The sequence below is a fragment of the Bos grunniens genome, chromosome 23, assembly GCF_055505025.1.
Source record: "Bos grunniens cultivar Pamir isolate PY7600 chromosome 23, Bosgru_T2T1.0, whole genome shotgun sequence".
NCBI classification, from domain to species: Eukaryota; Metazoa; Chordata; class Mammalia; order Artiodactyla; family Bovidae; genus Bos; species Bos grunniens.
Genome location: NC_141187.1, coordinates 38,857,124 through 38,879,357, shown reverse-complemented (window position 1 = coordinate 38,879,357; position 22,234 = coordinate 38,857,124). Strand labels below are relative to the sequence as shown.

At 38.2% G+C, this 22,234-nt stretch overlaps 1 protein-coding gene across 23 annotated transcripts in view; it reads left to right on the top strand.

The window, feature by feature from the left end:
- CDKAL1 (CDKAL1 threonylcarbamoyladenosine tRNA methylthiotransferase) overlaps positions 1 to 22,234 on the top strand; it is a 640,160-nt gene that overhangs the window by 190,181 nt on the left and 427,745 nt on the right. For all 23 annotated transcript variants that reach the window (XM_086370076.1, XM_086370056.1, XM_086370074.1 and 20 more), the window contains one exon: positions 2,690 to 2,738. Coding sequence is in view for 20 of the 23 variants with exons in the window: in XM_086370056.1 (XP_086226182.1) it covers positions 2,690 to 2,738 (49 nt within the window). In the remaining 3 variants the exon portion in view is untranslated. The remainder of the gene's footprint in view (positions 1 to 2,689; positions 2,739 to 22,234) is intronic.

Sequence of the window (22,234 nt, the reverse complement as noted above, 5' to 3'; positions counted from 1 at the left end):
TGGATCTTACTCTCTCTACCTCCTGAAGGACCTAGCTTTATTAATTATTTCTTCTGTCTCCAGTTCTTTTTTCTCTATGACCCTTCTCTACTTAGCGTGTATATTTTAAAAAAGGAAAGAAAGAATTAATACACTAACACATGTATACTCAATTTTTTTTTTAGCTACAGGAGTCCTCTTTCTCTTTTTTCCTACTTTGCTTTTAGTAAGCATCGTCTAAATTAGCTGTCACCATTTTCTTATGACTCATGATTAATGAACTGTTTCTCCTGAGTTGATTGACCCCCTTACTGTTAAATCAGGCATACTCACTTCAGTCTTTATGTTACTAGTTATCTCTGAAGCATTTGACATTGTTGGCTACTTCTTTCTTTTTGAACTCTCTGCTATCTTAGCTTTGATCACATTGTATTAATATAAAGAAGCCATGTGGATTTCTTTTATAGCCAAGCTTAATGGTTCCAGTGGTTCTAGGTGGACATCCATCTCCAGTTAGGTAGGTTTGTTGAGTAGTGAAGCTCTAACTTTGAGATTTACTTTGCCTTTGACAATTTCCCAGCAATTATTGTTACCACCGCCATCTTGCTGGGCGGAATGATCACAGGTGGAGCTGGATTCAGTGGGTTCTCGCATGTCTTGCCTTATTTCCTGTAAGGCACTGGGGCCAAAAGGATGTTTCAAAGAGATTTAATAAAGTGTTTTTAAAGGTTCTTCTTGTTTCTTGTTTCAGTTGAGCTTATGATGACGTTTTTGTATAATAATGAAAGATTAAGAATAACAGAAATGTTCTTCAGTAGGGGAATGTGTGGATTGTTGCTGTTGTTCAGTTGCTAAACCATGTCTGACTCTTTGTGACCCCATGGATGGCAGCACGCCACACTTCTTTGTCCTTCACTGTCTCCCTGAGTTTGCTCAAGCTCATGTCCATCGAGTCACTGATGCCATCCAATCATTTCATCCTCTGTTGCCCCCTTGTCTTCTTACCCTGTATCTTCCCCAGCCTCAAGGTTTTTTCCAATGAGTCGACTCTTCACATCAGGTAGCCAAAGTATTCGGAGCCTCAGCTTTAGCATCAGTCCTTCCAATGAACATTTTGGGTTTTTTGCCTTTAGAATTCACTGGTTTGATTTCCTTGCTGTCCAAGGGCCGAAGAGTCTTCTCCAGCACCACAGTTTGAAAGCATCAGTTCTTCAGCACTGAGCCTTCTTTATGGTCCAACTCTCACATCCGTACATGACTACTGCAAAAACCATAGCTTTGATTATACAGACCTTTGTCAGATAAGTGATGTCTCTGGTTTTTAGTACTCTGTCTAGGTTTGTCATAACTTTTCTTCCAAGGAGCAAGTGTCTTTTAATTTCATGGCTGTAGTCACTGTCTGCAGTGTTTTTGGAGCCCATGGGAATGAAATCTGTTACTGTTTCCACTTTTCCATCATCTATTGGCTACAAAGTGATGAGACCAGATGCCATGATCTTTGTGTTTTGAATGTTGACTTTTAAGCCAGCTTTTTCACTCTCCTTTTTCACCCTCATCAAGAGGCTCTAGTTGCTCTTCGCTTTCTGCATTATGTTATATCCATACATAGGATAATAGGCACTAGTAAAATGAATGAAGTAGATCTAGGTGTATTGATGATGTCTAGAAGAAAAATCAAGGAGCAGTTCTATTACTTTATCTGTCACCTATCTCATAATTTGTAAGGGGGGAAAAAACCACTATGGAACAGAACTATGCATAAATGTTTAACAATTGGTATCTACTCATCAAACCATTATGAGTGAGTTCATTTGAGGAGTGGAAATGGAAGGTGTTATGAATTACTTTATTTATCTTTAATATTTCTGTTTTGTAGTAGAACAATAATGATTTTGAGAATTTTAAATGTAGAAAAAAATATTAGCTTATGACCTATTCTTACTTGTCTTGCTCTCCTTCCTCTAGCTTCTTGGGCTACAATCTTGACTTGTTTTCATTTTCCTTCCAAACTCTAGCCACTCTTTTGAATCCCCTTAGTGGGCGTCTCCTATCTTAATCCTGTTTATCCCTCAGAGTCACTTTTGGTTCCCTCTAAGCATTGCTGGATTACTCAGACATATTTTGTTATTAATGTCTTCCCTCTGGGTTCCCATGGCACCCTGGGAAATCTTTAGTCACTGGTGTCTGGAGCAGGAGCTGTTATTTGATTTTGTATTCCATGGACCTGAGCGGAGTACTCAGCACATGGTAGAAATTCATTAAAAGGGGTTTCAGTGTTAAAATAATAAAGTATCAAATTTGGAGTAGATCTTCTTAATACCAGCAAGTCCTTTTTTGTAGGTTGTTGTATTATGCTATTTTCCTTGAAGCTCTGTGTGAAGATACATGTTTTAATTAAACTGAAGTTTATATCTCAGGATGTGCTGAGTTTATATTTGATAGGCTATTCTAATTGAACTCCAGGCAGTTTATTTAAATGTAATATGATTTCTTTAATTATAATTGTAGGATGGAGAGTGATAATTTCATACTTCATTGTAACACGAAACAATATGAAGTATTTTTATACTATCTTCAAATGCTTTAATTAAAGAAGATCTGCATTTGTGTGTTTCAAAATGTGTTCTCTTGACCCAAGCAGAAGGATAAACAAAAATTAATGTTTCTTTTGCATATAAACTGCTTGCCTGACAGTTTGTTTTCTTTTTAGGTTCAACAGATAGATCGTGTAGTAGAAGTTGTGGAGGAAACAATTAAAGGTAAATGTTGAGAGTGAGATAATATGTATATTGTTTGAACTGTATTACAGATGAAGTAGATCTAAGTGTATTGATGATGTATAGAAAAAAAAATCAGGGGACAGGTCTGTTACTTTATCTGTTACCTATCTCATAGTTAGTAAGTGGGAAAAAAACACTACAGAACAACTATGCATAAATGTTTAACACTTGGTATCTACTCATCAAACCATAAAGTAACTTCACCTGAGGAGTGGTATTAGGGGGTGTTATGAGTGAGATAATGTATATGTTTGAAATATATCATGAAGGTACTATACTTAACATTTGTTAAGTATTTTTATGAAAGTTATTGTTGGACAAAAATCATAACATTTTGTCCTTGCCTGCTTCGTGCATTGACCAGTCCAATATGGGAGGCTTATGTTTGTTTGGCTTTTTATTTTAGTGTAAAATAGACTTAATTTGAATCTGGGATTAGGAAGATAGGATTTAATCTTAAAATAAGGAAATGGCTTTATTTGCTCTTTTTTTCAGTTTTATTGAGGTACAGTTGACATTTTTTGCTTGTTTTTATATCACATAATTAGTTGCAGTTATTCCTTCTGAAAGGACTGTTAAAAGTAGTACTCAGTTTTGATTTCTCTTCTATATGTAATTTTTGTATTTACACCAGAAAATAGAATTACACTTTGATTGTTTTATTAGCCAGTATTCTTTGAAATAGATTCTTATTGAAGCCACTGAGGAGTAAACCATTCTTAATTCTGTGGATTAATTTGTAAATATTTATAGCCTACTTCTGTTAGATTAGCATGAATGAAAACTGATAATATGATATTAAAATATTAAGTGAATTGAGGTTCTCACTTAGAATTTTAGCCATTTTTTAAATAAATGCAAATTCTGTGTTTTTTAAAAAAAGTCTACTTCCACAAAGTTGATATTTTTAACCACATACTTTTCCTGCTGGATTGTATTTACTACCTTCCACATGCTGTTACTCATTAATTTTGAATCTTTAATTTACTCTTGTTGTTGAGTTGCTAAGTTGTGTCTGACTCTTTGTGACCCTGTTGACTGCAGCACTCCAGGCTCCTCTGTCCTCCACTATCTCCCAGAGTTTGCTCAAATTCATCTTCATTGAGTCAGCGGTGTTATTTAACCATCTCATCCTCGGCTGCCCCCTTTTCTTTTGCCTTCAATCTTTCTCAGCATCAGGGTCTTTTCCATTGAGTTGCCTGTCTGCATCAGGTAGCCAAAGTATTGAAGCTTCAGCTTCAGCAACAGTCCTTCCAATGAATATTCAGGGTTGTTTGCCTTTAGGATTGACTGGTTTAATCTCCTTGCTATCCAAGGAAGTCACAAGAGTCTTCTCCAACACCACAATTCAAAGGCATCAGTTCTTGGGACTCAGCCTTCTTTATGGTCCAGATTTATTTAATTTATTAAATGATTACAGAATATGAGGATTTTAGACTTACATATTAGTCTTCCTTGAAATTCTGAGACAAAATGAAATATCAGGATTAAAACTTTGTAGCAGTGATAAGTTTGAAACTTTTTTTCAAACCGTACCTCAGCCCTATCTTATGAGGTGTAGAAGTACTAGCATTTATTGTGCACTTAGAGTGACAGGCACTGTACTAAGCATGGAGTAAGTCACTTCAATATTTTACAACAGTGCTGTGAAGTGAGTATGTCCTCATTTTTCAGAAGAGGAAGTTTGAACACAGGGTATACAGGTAGTGAATGGCGGAGTTGGAATCTGAATCTAAGCATTATGACTCTGATGCCCCCTGCTCTTAAATTTGCCACTCCATTCACACTATACTATGACTGCTCTGCTCTCTCCTGGTTGAGAATCACTACCTTAACAGTTGTTCAACTGAGCTTCTTAAAGTAGTGTTTCAGGATGCTTGAGGATTCTATTGCTTGTCTTGAGTACCTGGCATATATTGTTGTTGTTTAGTCACTCAGTTGTGTCTGACTCTTTGTGACCCCGTAGACTGTAACCCACCAAGCTCCTCTGTCCATGGGATTTCCCGGGCAAGAACGCTGGAGTGGGTTGCCATTTCCTTCTCCAGGGAATATTCAGGAATATTCCCAACCCAGGGCTGGAACCTACTTCTACATTGGCACGCAGGTTCTTTACCACTAAACCATCTCGGAAACCCACCAGGCATATACTAGTCCCTAAATTATATTAAAAAAAAAAACTAAATGACAATGAAGACAGGAGAAAAATCTAGCAGACTATGGGTGTGGCTATGAATTTTAGATGATATACCAAAGAGGGACTGTCTGTGAAAGATAATTGATGAGTTGAACCTCGATAAAATTAAAAACTTCTGCTCTGCAAAACATAGCATCGAGAGAATGGGAAGATGATCCACAGACTTTTGCAAAAGACATACCTGATTAACTGTAATGTAAAGTACACAGAATACCTCTTAAAACCCAGCAATTGGAAAATAAACAACCTGATGAAGAAATGGGCCAGTGACTGTATCAGAAATGTCCCCAAAGATACACAGGTGGAAAATAACCATATGAAAAGATGCTTCACATCACATGGCATCAGGGATGATACCAACCAGCCTCTTGCTGCAGGAGTTAACTCATTGGCACAGATTCAGATTTGCTCGAAAGGAGCTTATTATGAAGAACAAAAGATGCCCCTCTCACTGTTGTCACTCAGGAAATAATAAGAGTTTTAGGAAATTGGTACCAGGAATGAGGGATGGTTATGTATTTCTGTATCACAGTATCACAGAAGGCCTATCACTTCCAGGTTGGTTTAATTAGGGATAGCCTCTCTCTAAAGAGTTTTGCTTAAGTAGATTTATTGGAGAGATTGTAGTTGAGTTTTTGATAGTCTACAGCAAGAGTTGAGTTGAAGATGAAGTTGATGTGGAGTTGATGTGGGTGTTCATTGGCAGGTTGGTTTGAGGATGGGAAGGTTGAGGATTTAAATCTTAGTAATACAAATCAGGAAAGGAGTATGTCAAGGCAGTACTTTGTCACCCCGCTTATTTAACTTATATGCAGAGTACATCATGAGAAATGCTGGGCTGGAAGAAGCACAAGCTGGAATCAAGATTACTGGGAGAAATATCAATAACCTCAGATAGGCAGATGACACCACCCTTATGGCAGAAAGCGAAGAAGAACTAAAGAGCCTCTTGATGAAAGTGAAAGAGGAGAGTGAAAAAGCCGGCTTAAAACTCAACATTCAGAAAACTAAGATCATGGCATCCGGTCCCATCACTTCATGGCAAATAAATGGGGAAACAGTGGAAACAGTGTCAGACTTTATTTTTCTGGGCTCCAAAATCACTTCAGATGGTGATTGCAGCCATGAAATTAAAAGACACCTGTTCCTTGGAAGAAAAGCTATGACCAACCTAGACAGCTTATTAAAAAACAGAGACATTACTTTGCCAACAAAGGTCTGTCTTGTCAAAGCTTTGGTTTTTCTAGTAGTCATATATGGATGTGAGAGTTGGACTATAAAGAAAGCTGAGTGCCGAAGAATTGATGCTTTTGAACTGTGGTGTTGGAGAAGACTCTTGAGAGTCCCTTGGACTGCAAGGAGATCCAACCAGTCCATCCTAAAGGAGATCAGTACTGGGTGTTCATTGAAAGAACTGATGTTGAAGCTAAAACTCCAATACTTTGGCCACCTGATGTGAAGAACCTGACTCATTGGAAAAGACCCTGATGCTGGGAAAGATTGAAGGCAGGAGGAAAAGGGGATGACAGAGGATGAGATGGTTGAATGGCATCACCAACTCAATGGACTTGAGTTTTGAGTAAACTCTGAGACTGGTGATAGACCTGGAGGCCTGGCATGCTACAGTCCATGGGGTCACAAAGAGTCAGACACGACTGAGTGACTGAACCGAACTGAATACAAGATAATTTTAGAGACAGAAGAAATAATTTTGGTAGATGTCCTTAGTTTGCAGATCAGGAAGCTGATCCAGGAAGGAGTTATGTGACTCATCTGAAATCTGGTTAATGGAAATCTGGAACTGATTTTTCCATTCTTTGCTTTCTATTTCTTCTGCCAATCCTTACTTTCATTAAGACAGCACAAGTTAGTGAAATAATGTGGTCCTTATAGCAGTTAACTACTTTCTGTCTGTCTTGCAGTAAGTTATTTCTCTGAGGCTCAGTTTAAAATGGAGAGGATTAAATGGGTAAGACTTTTGCAATGCCTGGGATATACTAGGGGAAAATTCTTGTGTATTTATTTCTACCTCTTTAATACTTAGACTGTTGGAATAATCTAACTCACCTTCAATAGCAGAGATGCTCCTTTCAATTGGACTGTGTCTATGGCCCTCATGTTCTGGAAATGTTTTCCTCTCCTGCATGCATACCTTCAACGGTTGCCTGTTACGTACCAAGTTGACTGGTGACTTCTGCCTCATTCCGCCATTTCCACTGTTTCTTCCATCACTTCCATACTAAGCCTTTTGCTCCAGCCAACTGGACTGTTTGATGGAATGTTGATATACTGTCCTGTATATTATTTGCAACTTGCTCTACATTTGTCTTAGGAACTTACACATAGCAGAGAAGTTCTGTTTGCCTGCCAGACCCATTCCCCACCCTTCCTCACCTCGACGTGTGTCCATGGAGGCAGAGCTGTGTGGACTACATTGGTAGGATCCCTGTTACCTGGTGTCTAGTTGCATTTCTCCAGTTAGAGGTGTGATTAGAGTATGAAATGGGAGGGTTCATTCCCTTCTCTCAGTTCCTTCTTTCCTGCTCATCCTAACCCGAAGGTCGTAACTCCTATCAGGTGGCCCTCTCTAGTCATCTGTTTTTCTCCTGGTTCCTGTAGCTCTTCTTTTCCTTTGCTTTTTCAGGCACAAGGCTGGAAAGAGCATCCTGTTGTTGCTTGCCTGAGAGTCTTGCATTGTCTCTTGTTGGTCTTCCTAACCTTGCCAAACTTGAGTGATTAGTGCCTTTATTAAAACCTCTTCCATTATGCAGTGTGCCATCTGCTTTGCTGGGGCCCTGGTTGATAGATGCTCGGTGGAGAAGGAGGCTCTGCCCAGAAGGGCCAGATGGAGTACAGGCTGACCAGGGTATTCTGCTGTAACTGTTCTGTTTCCACATTTGATGCCTGTGGGGCTCCCTCATATGTCTTCCTTGATGGGGATTTGGACACACAGCCTCTACCACAGCCTGTTTGTGTGGTTTTTACATTAAATGAAGTCATGTTTTTTTAAAAACCATATTAGTAAGATACATTGGTGACAAAAACATTTAAATCTATTGTATTGGGTTGGCCAAAATGTTCATTCAGGATTTTCTGTAAATTGTTATGGGAAAACCCAAATGAATGTTTTGGCCAACCCAGATAATTATAGTAAAACCGTATAAAGCATATTCCTTTTATGTCTCTCTTGGTTGGAGGAAAATGGAGAATTTAAGTTAACGCTTTAAGACTTCTCAATGTTTAACACTGGTGGCCTGAAAATACCATCCATATATATCATTTGCTTTAGGAGAGGCCAAATTATAATGACTTTAGGATTTTCTTCTGTGTCATCTTCACAGTTCAACAAGATATGTAGCTGAAGCTAATGGAAGGAGTACAGTATTTAAAGGATTTCAGTTCAGTAGAGTTCACTCGCTCAGTCGTGTCCAACTCTTTGCGACCCCATGAATCGCAGCACGCCAGGCCTCCCTGTCCATCACCGACTCCCGGAGTTTACTCAAACTCCTGTCCATCGAGTCGGTGATGCCATCCAGCCATCTCATGCTCTCTGCTCCCCTTCTCCTCCTGCCCCCAATCCCTCCCAGCATCAGGGTCTTTTCCAATGAGTCAACTCCAAAGTATTGGAGTTTCAGCTTTAGCATCAGTCCTTCCAAAGAACACCCAAGGCTTATCTCCTTTAGAATGGACTGGTTGGATCTCCTTGCAGTCCAAGGGACTCTCAAGAGTCTTCTTCAACACCACAGTTCAAAAGCATCAATTCTTTGGCGCTCAGCTTTCTTCACAGTCCACCTCTCACATCCGTACATGACTACTGGAAAAACCATAGCCTTGACTAGACAGACCTTTGTTGGCAAAGCAATGTCTCTGCTTTTGAATATGCTATCTAGGTTGGTCATAACTTTCCTTCCAAGGAGTAAGTGTCTTTTAATTTCATGGCTGCAGTCACCATCTGCAGTGATTTTGGAGCCCCAAAAAATAAAGTCGGACACTGTTTCCACGGTTTCCCCATCTATTTCCCATGAAGTGATGGGACCAGATGCCATGATCTTAATTTTCTGAATGTTGAGCTTTAAGCCAACTTTTTCACTCTCCTCTTTTGCTTTCATCAAGAGGCTCTTTAGTTCCTCTTCACTTTCTGCCATAAGTGTGGTGTCATCTGCATATCTGAGGTTATTGATATTTCTCCCGGCAATCTTGATTCCAGCTTGTGTTTCTTCCAGCCCAGCATTTCTCATGATGTACTCTGCATACAAGTTAAATAAGCAGGGTGACAATATACAGCCTTGACGTACTCCTTTTCCTATTTGGAACCAGTCTGTTGTTGCATGTCCAGTTCTAACTGTTGCTTCCTGACCTGCATATAGGTTTCTCAAGAGGCAGGTCAAGTGGTCTGGTATTCCTGTCTCTTTCAGAATTTTCCACAGTTTATTGTGATCCACACAGTCAAAGGCTTTGGCATGGTCAATAAAGCAGAAATAGATGTTTTTCTGCAACTCTCTTGCTTTTTCTATGATCCAGCGGATGTTGCCAATTTGATCTCTGGTTCCTCTGCCTTTTCTAAAACCAGCTTGAATATCTGGAAGTTCATGGTTCACGTATTGCTGAAGCTGGCTTGGAGAATTTTGAGCATTACTTTACTGGCATGTGAGATGAGTACAATTGTACAGTAGTTTGAGCATTCTTTGGCATTGCCTTTCTTTGGGATTGGAATGAAAACTGACTTTTTCCAGTCCTGTGGCCGCTGCTGAGTTTTCCAAATTTGCTGGCATAGTGAGTGCAGCACTTTCACAGCATCATCTTTCAGGATTTGAAAGAGCTCAACTGGAATTCCATCACCTCCACTAGCTTTGTTCATAGTGATGCTTTCTAAGGCCCACTTGACTTCACATTCCAGGATGTCTGGCTCTAGGTGAGTAATCACACCTTCGTGATTATCCCTCATCAGTCTCTAGTAAAGGAGGCCTCTGTTGTTTTATCTGTTTTGCTGGTATTTCATTTAGTCTAATTCCAGATGCCTCCAGTGTTGGTAATTCAGAGCTTTCCAATACGGTACAATCTGCAAGTTTAATTGATTTTCCATTTCTTCTGACTTCTTGGTAATTGATGTGATCCTGGATTAGACTGACCTGAATTCCCAGGGTACTTCACTGAACAGTTCTTTCTTATTTAACACATTCTATTAATCTTTACTTTGTCAGAATTGTACTTTGCATTTGTTACTGATTTAGAATATAAAGTTTTTGTAAATTGAGACTGCAAGGCAGATCTGTCTCAAGTATAGTTTTATCAGTGTTAGTGACTTGAGTAACCTCCCTACAAAGTCCAGTGGAGATTTTCTTGAAGATGTTTCAAACTTAATGAGCAAGTGACCTGAGCTCGGACAAGTAACCTCGTACACCTGGGATAGTATTGGATCACAGATAGAATTGCATCACATCTGCTTTTTCAGTATTTGCTTTTTAGTAAAATAATTTTCTTGATTTTTCAAAATATGCTTTGAAGGACACTCCTGCACAGCCTCTGTTACTATAGTCTGAATGTAGTGGGAACAGGTGGATGTTGGTTCTACATGTTGTGAGCACTTCCAGTGTCACGGGTGCAGTTAGATAGGTGGTAACTTCTGCCTTCTGATAACTAAAGGAGCCAGAATTTATTGCAATCTTTTTTTTTTTTTTCCATGAGCCGATTTGTTTTACCTGTATGTTCTGTATTAACCTGTGATTACAGGTTGGTAAGCATTGCGTTTTTGCCTCCTTAGATGTGTCAGTTGGTGTTCTTTCCATTCTCTTTCCCTTCTCTCCTCTCCTTTAGTTTCCCCGAATAACCATAGTCCTCACCTTTACTTATTTGTCCTCTATATTTCTTGTATGTCCTAGAATGAACTTTTTATTCATCATATTTCTTTTAGATAGCATTTTTTAAATCATAATAGTTTTAGAAATAAGACCAAGCAAATTTCTTTATGACCCCAACAGCAAAATTCTCCCAGAAGACTGTAAGTTGATTTCTTCACATCACTTTATTCTATAATAGATGGTTTGGAATAATGACTGCATAGGACAGTTCGTGAGAAGAAACCACTGTGTCTTGTCTGGATATCTATAACTTTATAAATTATCAATCCTGTTTCTAGCCACAGAAATAATAAGTAGTCCCAGTATTATTTATCTGCTTCAAAAATAGCCAAGTGATGCTCTCCCAAGAGTCTTCTTTAAACATGGGAAATAGTTGCATTTATTTTATTTTTGAAAATAAAAGTAGTTAAAGAACTTTAAGTTGGTTGAATACTTTTCTGCCATTAAAGCTTTTAAAACTCAAATGCATAATATGTTTCCCAGGTGAATTCTGCTGTGCTAACTTCAGTGTTTTATGTGTTTTGGTTCTGTTAATTTAATTACACTCCTTTTGTGTGTTCATCATTTATATTTTCTATTCAGAGATGCATGATCTTATGGTTTGCAGCTACCTTTACTGATAATGGGATTTATTGATATGAAGACTTGGGTGTTTCATTAACTTTGATTTCTTTGTTCCAGAGTGGGAGTGGGGTGGGTGCATACTGTTGATTAATTCGTTAGGTTGATGATTGTAACATAATTTTCACATAACTTTTATAATGGTTCACTGGATTTGATTGTTCAAAGCAAGGCAAGGAAATTACTTTAAGTTTGAACTTCTCAGGCTTCCCATGACCCAGCCCATGTGTTTGTGGTCTCAGTGATCTGTCTGGTAAAGCACCTCCATCCTTCCTTGTTTAAATATTAACAAGGACTTGCCTGCTGTGAAAATTGGGCTTACATGTTAACTCTTTGCAGAGTTTGATACTGCCTTGGCAGATTGCAGATTGTTGAGTTCTCTAAAAATGCATTATTGTAGTCTAAACTTTTATGAGTGCTGTCCATGTCAAAACAGTTTATAAAGTTTGAACATCAATAACATTAATCATGTCTGTAGATTAATAATTTTCTTTTCAAGTATTTGGTATTCTCAGATATAAATATTTCTGAGTCCTGTAGTTCCAATTTCTGTTTACTCTACTTTATGGAGAAAGAAATGGCAACCCACTCCAGTACTCTTACCTGGAAAATTTCATGGATGGAGGAGCCTGGTAGGCTACAGTCCATGGGGTGGCAAAGAGTCAGACAAGACTACGTGACTTCACTTCACTACTTTCTTTAGTAATGCCAAGTAGATCAATTAATCCTATTATGAGGCTCTCATAGAAGTCCTTAAAATTAATATAATTAATAAAACGTCAGTGTACCTAAGTTCTTTTACTGTAACTATCTTTTTAGAGAATTAGTATGTGGTACACTGCTTTATACTTTGCATGTGTATATGAGCTTTCTTACTATTTGGAAAAGTTTGTCTTCATTTAAAGACTCTACTATTTTTGTTTAGTAAAATGTGGCAAGAATAGTTGAGAGTGTAAACTTAGGGAAAATAATCCTAGCAGCTTTATTACATTTTTTAAATAGAGAGTAAAATTGTGGGTTGATTGTGGTGTTGCTTATTCCAATATGACTGTCAATAAAATAGAAAATTGTATTGGTAATTCTTCTTTAGTACTTTATAGCTGAGTTCTATAAAAATAGAAATACAAAGTGAAAAACCATGTTAGGTCATGTTAGAGGTGCACTATCTAAAATCCCAGGAGCAAAAAATACATAAAATTTTGACATCTTTGAAAAATTTCTTGAAAATATTTTATAGCCAGTAAAATCATATATCACAGACAAGTGAGAAAACTGGTAACATAGAGTAATTTGATGGTTCAGATGTTCAGTTCAGTTCAGTTCAGTCGCTCAGTCGTGTTCGACTCTGCGACCCCATGAATCGCAGCACGCCAGGCCTCCCTGTCCATCACCAACTCCTGGAGTTCACTCAGACTCACGTCCATCGAGTCAGTGATGCCATCCAGCCATCTCATCCTCTGTCGTCCCCTTCTTCTCCTGCCCCCAATCCCTCCCAGCATCAGAGTCTTTTCCAATGAGTCAATTCTTCGCATGAGGTGGCCAAAGTACTGGAGTTTCAGCTTTAGCATTATTCCTTCCAAAGAAATCCCAGGGCTGATCTCCTTCAGAATGGACTGGTTGGATCTCCTTGCAGTGCAAGGGACTCTCAAGAGTCTTCTCCAACACCACAGTTCAAAAGCATCAATTCTTCCGTGCTCAGCCTTCTTCACAGTCCACCTTTCACATCCATACATGACCACAGGAAAAACCATAGCCTTGACTAGATGAACCTTTGATGGCAAAGTAATGTCTCTGCTTTTGAGTATGCTATCTAGGTTGGTCATAACTTTCCTTCCAAGGAGTAAATGTCTTTTAATTTCATGGCTGCAGTCACCATCTGCAGTGATTTTGGAGGCCAGAAAAATAAAGTCTGACACTGTTTCCATGGTTTCCCCATCTATTTGCCATGAAGTGATGGGACCGGATGCCATGATCTTCGTTTTCTGAATGTTGAGCTTTAAGCCCACTTTTTCACTCTCCACTTTCACTTTCATCAAGAGGCTTTTGAGTTCCTCTTCACTTTCTGCCATAAGTGTGGTGTCATCTGCATATCTGAGGTTATTGATATTTCTCCCCGCAATCTTGATTCCAGCTTGTGTTTCTTCCAGTCCAACGTTTCTCATGATGTACTCTGCATAGAAGTTAAATAAGCAGGGTGACAATATACAGCCTTGACGTACTCCTTTTCCTATTTGGAACCAGTCTGTTGTTCCATGTCCAGTTCGAACTGTTGCTTCCTGACCTGCATACAGATTTCTCAAGAGGCAGGTCAGGTGGTCTGGTATTCCCATCTCTTTCAGAAGTTTCCACAGTTTATTGTGATCCACAGAGTCAAAGGCTTTGGCATGGTCAATAAAGCAGAAATAGATGTTTTTCTGGAACTCTCTTGCTTTTTCTATGATCCAGCGGATGTTGGCAATTTGATCTCTGGTTCCTCTGCCTTTTCTAAAACCAGCTTGAACGTCAGGAATTTCACGGTTCACGTAATGCTGAAGCCCGGCTTGGAGAATTTTAAGCATTACTTTACTAGCCTGTGAGATGAGTGCAATTGTGCGGTAGTTTGAGCATTCTTTGGCATTGCCTTTCTTTGGGATTGGAATGATAACTGACTTTTTCCAGTCCTGTGGCCACTGCTGAGTTTTCCAAATTTGCTGGCATAGTGAGTGCAGCACTTTCACAGCATCATCTTTCAGGATTTGAAATAGCTGAACTGGAATTCCATCACCTCTGTTACTGGACAAGAAATTGAAATCTGATCCTCTCTTTTTCTTGAACATTTTGACAGAAGAATTTACTTAATGAGACAAGTTGTAGGTTTTCTTCTATTAGGTGATGTCATTGGCCCTTCCTTAGAAAATCTAATCTTGGTAGCAACTGATGTTGAGAAAGAATGCTCAGTTAATATTAAAGTTCTGTATCTAATGTTTGAAGATGCACATATTTTCTTTGAAAATTTCATCTCATAACCCTCTACAAAGCATACAGCATACATGCAGCCATTACTTCGGAGACTGCAAGAATAAATACCAATTTTGCTTACTAGTTTGAAGATGGAAAAATTCATTTGTAGAATCTCCAGTTAGGAGATCAACTATGGATGCATTTTTAAGTAGAAACTTAATCAGTACTACTGTTTTATAACAAAGCATATGCTGTATTGAGTAAGAAAGAAATAGTAATTGAAATGTCTTCATGAAAGATGCCTTCCAACACATGAAATCTTTATTGTAACTCTGAAATTCAAGTGCACCATTTCTTTAAGCTGCCCTGAAGTCTGGTGCTGTAATGGGTGAGAATCATTGATTGAGACTATGCAGGGTTATGCTGAAATACTTGGCTCTGCTGCTCACAGTTTCGTGTTTAACAACCGACACAAGCTCCTTGGTTCTCCATTTCCTGGCCCATAAATTGTAGGATATGGTAGGTCCCTTCAACTCGGAAATTTTAGGAGCGTTGGGAGTCTGCAGTATAAAACTGAGCTTCCGAGCCTGTCATTAGAAGGAAATGGTGACATTTTGGACAGTGATCTCTAGCAAAAGTTACTGTAATGTCAGTAGCTTTTTCTTGCAGCCTAATCTCCACATGCCAGATTTTCCTTTTTTTCCCCCTATGTTGTCTTACTTACAAAATGAATCTGAAGGCATTTGTGGCAGACACACTGTGCATTTGTCTTCTCTGTGTCTTCATATTCTCCAGTGAAGAGGGTCTTGAATAAAGACAGGTCCCTCAGTCCTTTGCCCTTATTCCATTCCCTGGTATCGCTCTCCTAGGTGGTGACAGGCTATGGAATTCCCAATGTTGCTTAAGAGTTTCGTGCTTCGCTAAAGCAACTTTCAGTTCTACCCTGGGGCGTGTTTATTTTGGGGCTTTGAGACAGGTATTTTGCATCTTGGTGGCTGGGATTGCTGGGGGGGGGGGGAAGTAATTTGAGAGGATTTAATGTAAGGCATGGATTTCACTTGCAGCAGTGATTCTGTAGAGTGTTTACTGGGAGGGGGACCCTTCACCAGAATGGCAAGGTAGTAGGGTCTTTTATTTGAACCTGGGGAAGCCAGGGGGGCTGGAGACTCTGCCATGTGGCCTCTCACCTGGATTCATTGCCTTGTGAGTCACTGGTATGATGCTAAGGATCCTGTCACTCAGGTGTCCTGGGGTGGGAAGATAGCCATGGCTGTCCGGGCACCTACGCTTAGACTTACCCAGGGTCAGGTACAGTTCCTGGTGCCCTACTTCTGCCTCTTTCTCTTCCTTCATATCCAAGAAATTGCATCAGAATGCCAGTGAGTGATCTGAGAGGGATGACCTTGAATCTACTTTGATTTATACATTAAAAAAAAAAAAAACTATTTGAAAACCTGATTATCATTATCAATGCAATTATTTGTGACCTATTTCCTAGCCCTCCGGAGGTTTAAAGATAAATGGAATCTGACTTTAACTTACAGTGCTTTAAAGTTGTAAAAATCTCCCTGCTTTCTTCCTTTTGAGAAACGTCATTTGCATTATAGGTCTTGATAGGATTACAATTGCATTAATTACAGTAGCAACTGTAATTAACTTCTTTCTGGCTCTTTGTAGCTTACACTTTGGTATACGTTAATTCATTTGTACTCCACAGGAACCCTGGCATTGCTGATTATACCGTAATTATGGTACATTGCCGTGTACCATAATTTGAAACCTAGTCCTCTAATCTCAAATTCTGTTAAGCTGCTTACCTTGAATGGAGGGAAGTGAGAAAGTGAGACCTATTTATTATCTCCATCCTTCCTGACTATTGACTAAGGTCCTGGCTCACCTATTTCTAGTTCCCTGTCATATTCTCTCACATATTTTGTTCCTTTACATTCCTTGTTCCCCTCTTTGATTTCTTTTTCTCTCCCCTTCTCAGTTTTGCATGCGATTTAATTTTGTGCCAACATAAAAAACTTTTTTGTAAGGAGTTGATAAAGATTTGCTGGTGGCTCAGCTGGTAGAGTCCACCTGCAATGTGGGAGACCTGGATTCAATCCACGGGTTGGGAAGATCCCCTGGAGAAGGGAATACCCACTCCAGTATTCCAGCCTGGAGAATTGCATGGACCGTATAGTCCATGGGGTCACAGAGTCGGACATGACTGAGCGACTTTCACTTCACTTCAATAAAGATTTGCTATATCTTTTAAAAAATTTCTGAAAAGCATATTTTAGTCTTAATCTTGTTGTAAAGGTATTTAATTTAGGAAATGAGTGATTTCCTAATATTCCTATGAATATTAATATTCATTAACTTTAAGCAGCAAATAAAAAGTTAATCTAACCAAAAAAAAAAAAAAGCTAAGAGATTCTACAGTGCATTCTCTTGGGTGTTTTTTTAAGAGTAATTTTTGAGGGTTTTAAAGTAAAATGCAGTTTGTACAGTTTTTACTCTTAAATGATTAGGTCAAGAAATCCTCCTGTGTTTTTTAAGGATATAGCCTATGTTCTAAATTCTAGTTTTGTGTTTAGGCCAGATAAGTATTGAAGCTGTAACCAGAGGATTTTGATGTGGATAGCTTTCAGCCTTTAATATTTCATAATCAGTATTAATTGTAATTTCTTGAATTAAGGTTGTTTTTCTTTTCCCTCCAATATTCAACACTCAAGGTTTGAATTAAGCTTTAAAAATAATGTTTGACCAGTCTTCTGATTAGAACTAGGAATGCATCTCAAACCCACATAATTTCTACCTCGTAAACTATGTTTAGACACATTTAATTTTGAAGGTGTGGTTCTTCACAGTGGAGCTCCTTTATGCCAAGTCTTAATAAGTCTTTTCAGTGAATTCTGATTTTAGTGATAGGTTGGTTTTAAGAAGTGGAAAATGAACAAGCAGGAATTGTAGCAAAGATCTGTGCTTGCTGTGTTAGCAATATGGTGTCCAGATGTGCTGGGAAATGTATGTAGGAGTCGTGTATGCAACTTGGCGCCTGTCTTGCTTGGCCTCCCACACTACCATGTCATTTCTCCTTGAAGCCTTTCCTGATCTTTTTCCTTTTTTAAGGAAAGCTGACCACTCTCTCACGGTGAACCACTGTACTTAAAGATGTTGATCATCTCTGGCACTTCATTCCAGTTATTTGTTTACAAGTTGTTTTCCTCAAGACTTTAAATCCCTTTAGGGCAGAAGTCACTGTGGTGACTCAAGACAGAATAGTTTTTTGGGGGTCAGGGTGTTTGTATTTGGGGAGTCTTTATGTTGTACCTAAATAACGAATATAATATTTCAAACATACTTCATTTTTCTACTCATCTGTTGCATTTTGGAACTTTCAGTTCCAGTTATGCGTGTGCATTAGTGTATTGTGATGTGATATAAAATGTGCTTCCTCTTTGTTTTCCTTATATTTCTACACTTGTTTCCCTGTTCACATTTCTGCAGAAAGGCAGTGATAATGCCTATCACAAGGGGTTGAGGACCATGAGTGTGAATTTAAAGCCAATAAGCAAGTGCCAGATGCCCCTTTCCCTACCTTCCTTCCTTTGAGGCTGCTTTTATACTGTTTCCACCTCTCCTCTGTCATATTTTATAATGATTTGAATAATAGCAGGAGGAACTTGACATGTTCATTTGTGATTGGACTTGGGGATTGGAGCTTCAGTTTTTGAAAGTTGAATGTGGCTTGCAGGTTCTCAATTCTTGTATAATATCATTCTCTCTTTTTTTTTAAGGACCCTTGAATGCCATCTGTTATTAGGTCTGTTATCTCTGCTTTCCATTACTGGTACAGTAATTTGGGGAACATGGGTTTGAGCATGAGCAATGATTCAGTTTTTGCTTTGCTGCCGTGGATGCCTTACTTACTGAAACTGAAGTGTTGAGTAGCTTTACTGCTATAAACGTTAAAGTCTTGGAGCTACTTAACTTTAGAATTCAGGAGAGCCTACTGTAGCCAATGACCTGAGTTTTTAAGAGTCAGTACTAAGGTGGAGTTACTGACATGGGACTGCTCGGACATTTGACTATTTTGATGTACACTTGGTTTAGATTGTGAAAAATACGTTGGCACCATACAAGTCTCCTCTCATTGTCATAATATCACTTGTCATATATCCACTTGGAAAAGAGGTAATTAAAACTTACAATTAAGTGCTTTTTGTAATTTGCCTCCAGAGTGTATCTCCATTAATGAAGATACCTTGCTTATGCAGATTGTTTGTTATAAGTATTCTTTGTCCAGTGTGATGACTTTAAAATAGTTGCCATTAGTTACACCAATAACGCTGTGAAAATAAAAGAAAAAAATTGCCTGAGAACATTCCATTCCAACATGTTTTCCTCTTTACACCTTCCATAGTTCCAGCTGCTGCTGCTGCTAAGTCACTTTAGTCATGTCCGACTCTGTGTGACCCCATGGACTGCAGCCTACCAGGCTCCTCCATCCATGGGATTTTCCAGGCAAGAGTACTGGAGTGGGTTGCCATTGCCTTCTCCCCATAGTTCCAGATCATACATTAATTTCACATCATTATAATTACAATATAAATACATTTTTGTGCAACAAGAGTTTTGATACTGAAATAACCCTCAAACTTTTAAGGGGGGTTAGGCTTTGTATTCTATTCTTGTCCTGTCTTCCTCTCCAACCCCAAACTCTGAAAATGCATGCTGGTAACATCAGAACTTTAGTAGGCTTTCTTCACTTTTACTTTGATTCACGCTTTGAATTCTGTCTTTTTGGACAATTGATTCTTACTATTCTTCTCTTATTGTCTTTTTTCTAAGTGTCATTGTTCTAGTGAACATTAAAAATTTTCATAATTGCTGAAATCTTAGTAGTTAAAATTGGCACTCAGATTGTACTGATCTTGTGTTTTTGCATCAATTCTGGAATTTCAGGTAAAATTTTCCAGCTTAGATTAGCTGCTTCTCTCACTTAACCCAACTTCTTTGTTTTACTTTGCTCTCTTCTTTTAAGATGACAGCGTTTCAAGAGAGTTACTAAGTGTGACTATTGGAGAATGTTGGCTTTCTTGGGAGGAGCCTACATCTAAAGAATGACATTGGTTGGAGTAGAGACAAACTTGGCCAAAGTTTTGTTTTTCTGTGTAATTAAGTAGTTAAAAAGCCTTTGGAGGCTATGCCAAGAAACAATGCCAAGCATTTTGTAGAAAAACAGAGTAAATTGAGCATTGGCTTTCTAATATTCTTAAACCATATTCAAATTGATGGGAATGTATTTACTTAGGTGAGAGTTGTGTTTGTAGTGCATTTACTTGTTTTTAGAAATTTTTGCTTGAGTATCTGTCTGTCTTCTCTTACCCTCTGTCCCCAGCATCGTGTTGGATTGCTTTATTAGGAAGTTTTCCAGGGGGCTGACCCAGAGCTTAGGGTTCAGATAGGTCTTTGGAATGTCTATTAATAGGACTGAATTTGTGTGAAGTGAGAGCAGTTAGTAAGGGATGAAAAAAAATTGGCATGAGGCCTCTTTGGTGGTGGTAGAGGTGGGTGGTCACATATTAAGGAAACAATGAATGACCTTTAAAATTAGGTGGAATGGATGAAATATTGAAGGAAAGTCTGGCTGTTAATAGAGCCGTTAGAAGAAAAAGAAATTAAAGGGAAAATAAATAAACAATTGAAACACAAGTTGTCAGATTACCAGTGCTTCTCTAGTATGTAATGATATTCTAAGGCTTTTGTACAACTCACTTTAGTTTGAAGAATCAGAGGGGGAAGTTTGATTTTTATATGGAAACATAGTTTCATTAATAAATATGTATTTTTTTTTTAGGTAGTCCTACTTCTATCACTCTGTGTGTGTGTCTATTTATATATACACTTATATTCCAGGGGTTGGTACGTTTCTGCTTGTAAATGACCATTATAATTGGATTCCTGATATGTCGACAGATTGGGTTTTCTAGTATGTATGGGTGGGATGTTTTTCCTCAGCTCTAATAACGTTCAGTGTGCAATTAGCCCTGTGAGATTTGGAAAAGATTATTTGCTCCTGAAAAATCCAAAACAACATTGAATGTTGATTCAACAAGTATAGCAATTATTGTTCAAAACATGCCCTTTTCATATAGGTTTATCAGTATTATGAATTCACAAGTATGCATAAATAGTGAATTATGTAAAGCAAACTAGCTTTAGGTTCCATACTTTGTAATGTGTAATAATTTTAGCTAATAAAATGGTTTAGTAACATTCTTTACTGAATTAGATCAAATGTAAAAACCAGCACAGAATCAGGGTTTTGTAGCTGATTTATAAATAACTGCTGAAAGCCTCAGGCTTAAAATTAAATTTGGTTTAACAGGGCAAATTTTATGTGACACTTGTAACAACTTAGAGAGATGTTTATTAAAGATGGTTAATAAGCCCACTGAGACATATTTGACCATTATTTAAAGGAGATGAAATGTGAATTTACATTGAAAATTGGAAAGATAAAAGATCTCTGGAAATAGAACATTTGAGTGTGTCCCATTCTACATATAAGGCAATCTTCTTTTTTCATCGTTGCATTAAAACCATACATTTCTGTTTTAATCACTTACATCTTTATTTCTGTCTCCTCAGTGGTCTCATGTTATTATCAGTTGACGTGGTTACCCTGAGCATAATTGTTTCCAACTGTTCCTATTAATACTTCCTCCTCTTATTATGTGTGATTGAAAAAGTGAAAGTTGCTCAGTTGTGTCCGACCCTTTGTGACCCCATGGACTATATAGTCCATGGAATTCTTCAGGCCAGAATATTGGAGTGGGTAGCTGTTCCTTTCTCCAGGGAATCTTTCCAACCCAGGGATCGAACCCAGGTCTCCCGCATTGCAGGTGGATTCTTTACCAGCTAAGCCACAAGAGAAGCCCAACAATACTGGAGTGGGTAGCCTATTCCTTCCCCAGGGGATCTTCCCAACCCGGGATTTGAACCGCGGTCTCCTGCATTGCAGGCAGATTCTTTACCACCTGAGCTATCAGGGAAGCCCATTGAAAGGACGTAAAAATTAATATTTTCACTTGGCTTTTCTTTCAAATTCTGTTGTCCTGTTTTCTTTTCTTCCTCTCCTTCTCTTTAGCCGCAAAGGGTGATGAAATTCACAGTAGTCACAAAATAAATCAGTATTCATTGAACAGCATTCTCTTTCCATTACAGTGCTAGGCATCAGTGACCATCCAGAAGGAATTGAACAGAGAAGCCATGTGTGAGTGTCTAATGGTGGACCATGTGGCTTGGTCCCTTCAGAAGTATAGCATGTTCATTTTCAATATAAATTTGCTCTCAGAGTTTCCTTTTTGCCTTCCACATTTTTATTCCTTGAGCATGTTTCCCTTTCCTGAGTCCTTTTTTCCTATCTTTCTGTCCCGCAGATAAACCTTGTTTAAGACTTCTTCAGTTTTATTCTTTATTTTGCCAAATTTCAATTTGTTTTAGAGGGTAATACTGATACATACTCATATAATGGATAATGATTTGTATTAATATTAAGAGTATATGTTTTTATTCTGTGGTCTGTAGATATAAGGGGTTAATTTGATGCAGCAATTCTGTTTGCAAAAAGATTTTTAAAAGAGATGGTATATAACAGTTATAAAAGTTTTATACTGCTAGCCTGTTTTTATTTTTAGTAATCATTATGTGATTGAATTTCCTTTCTTTCATCTTTGGCCAGATATAATGAAGGGCTTTTATATTATATCCTACTTTATTTTTAGTGTAGTATATTTTTTCAATTAAAAAAAAAAGACCCAGACTATTGTTAGGTCTGCCACTCTTTAATGAATCATTGGATTGGA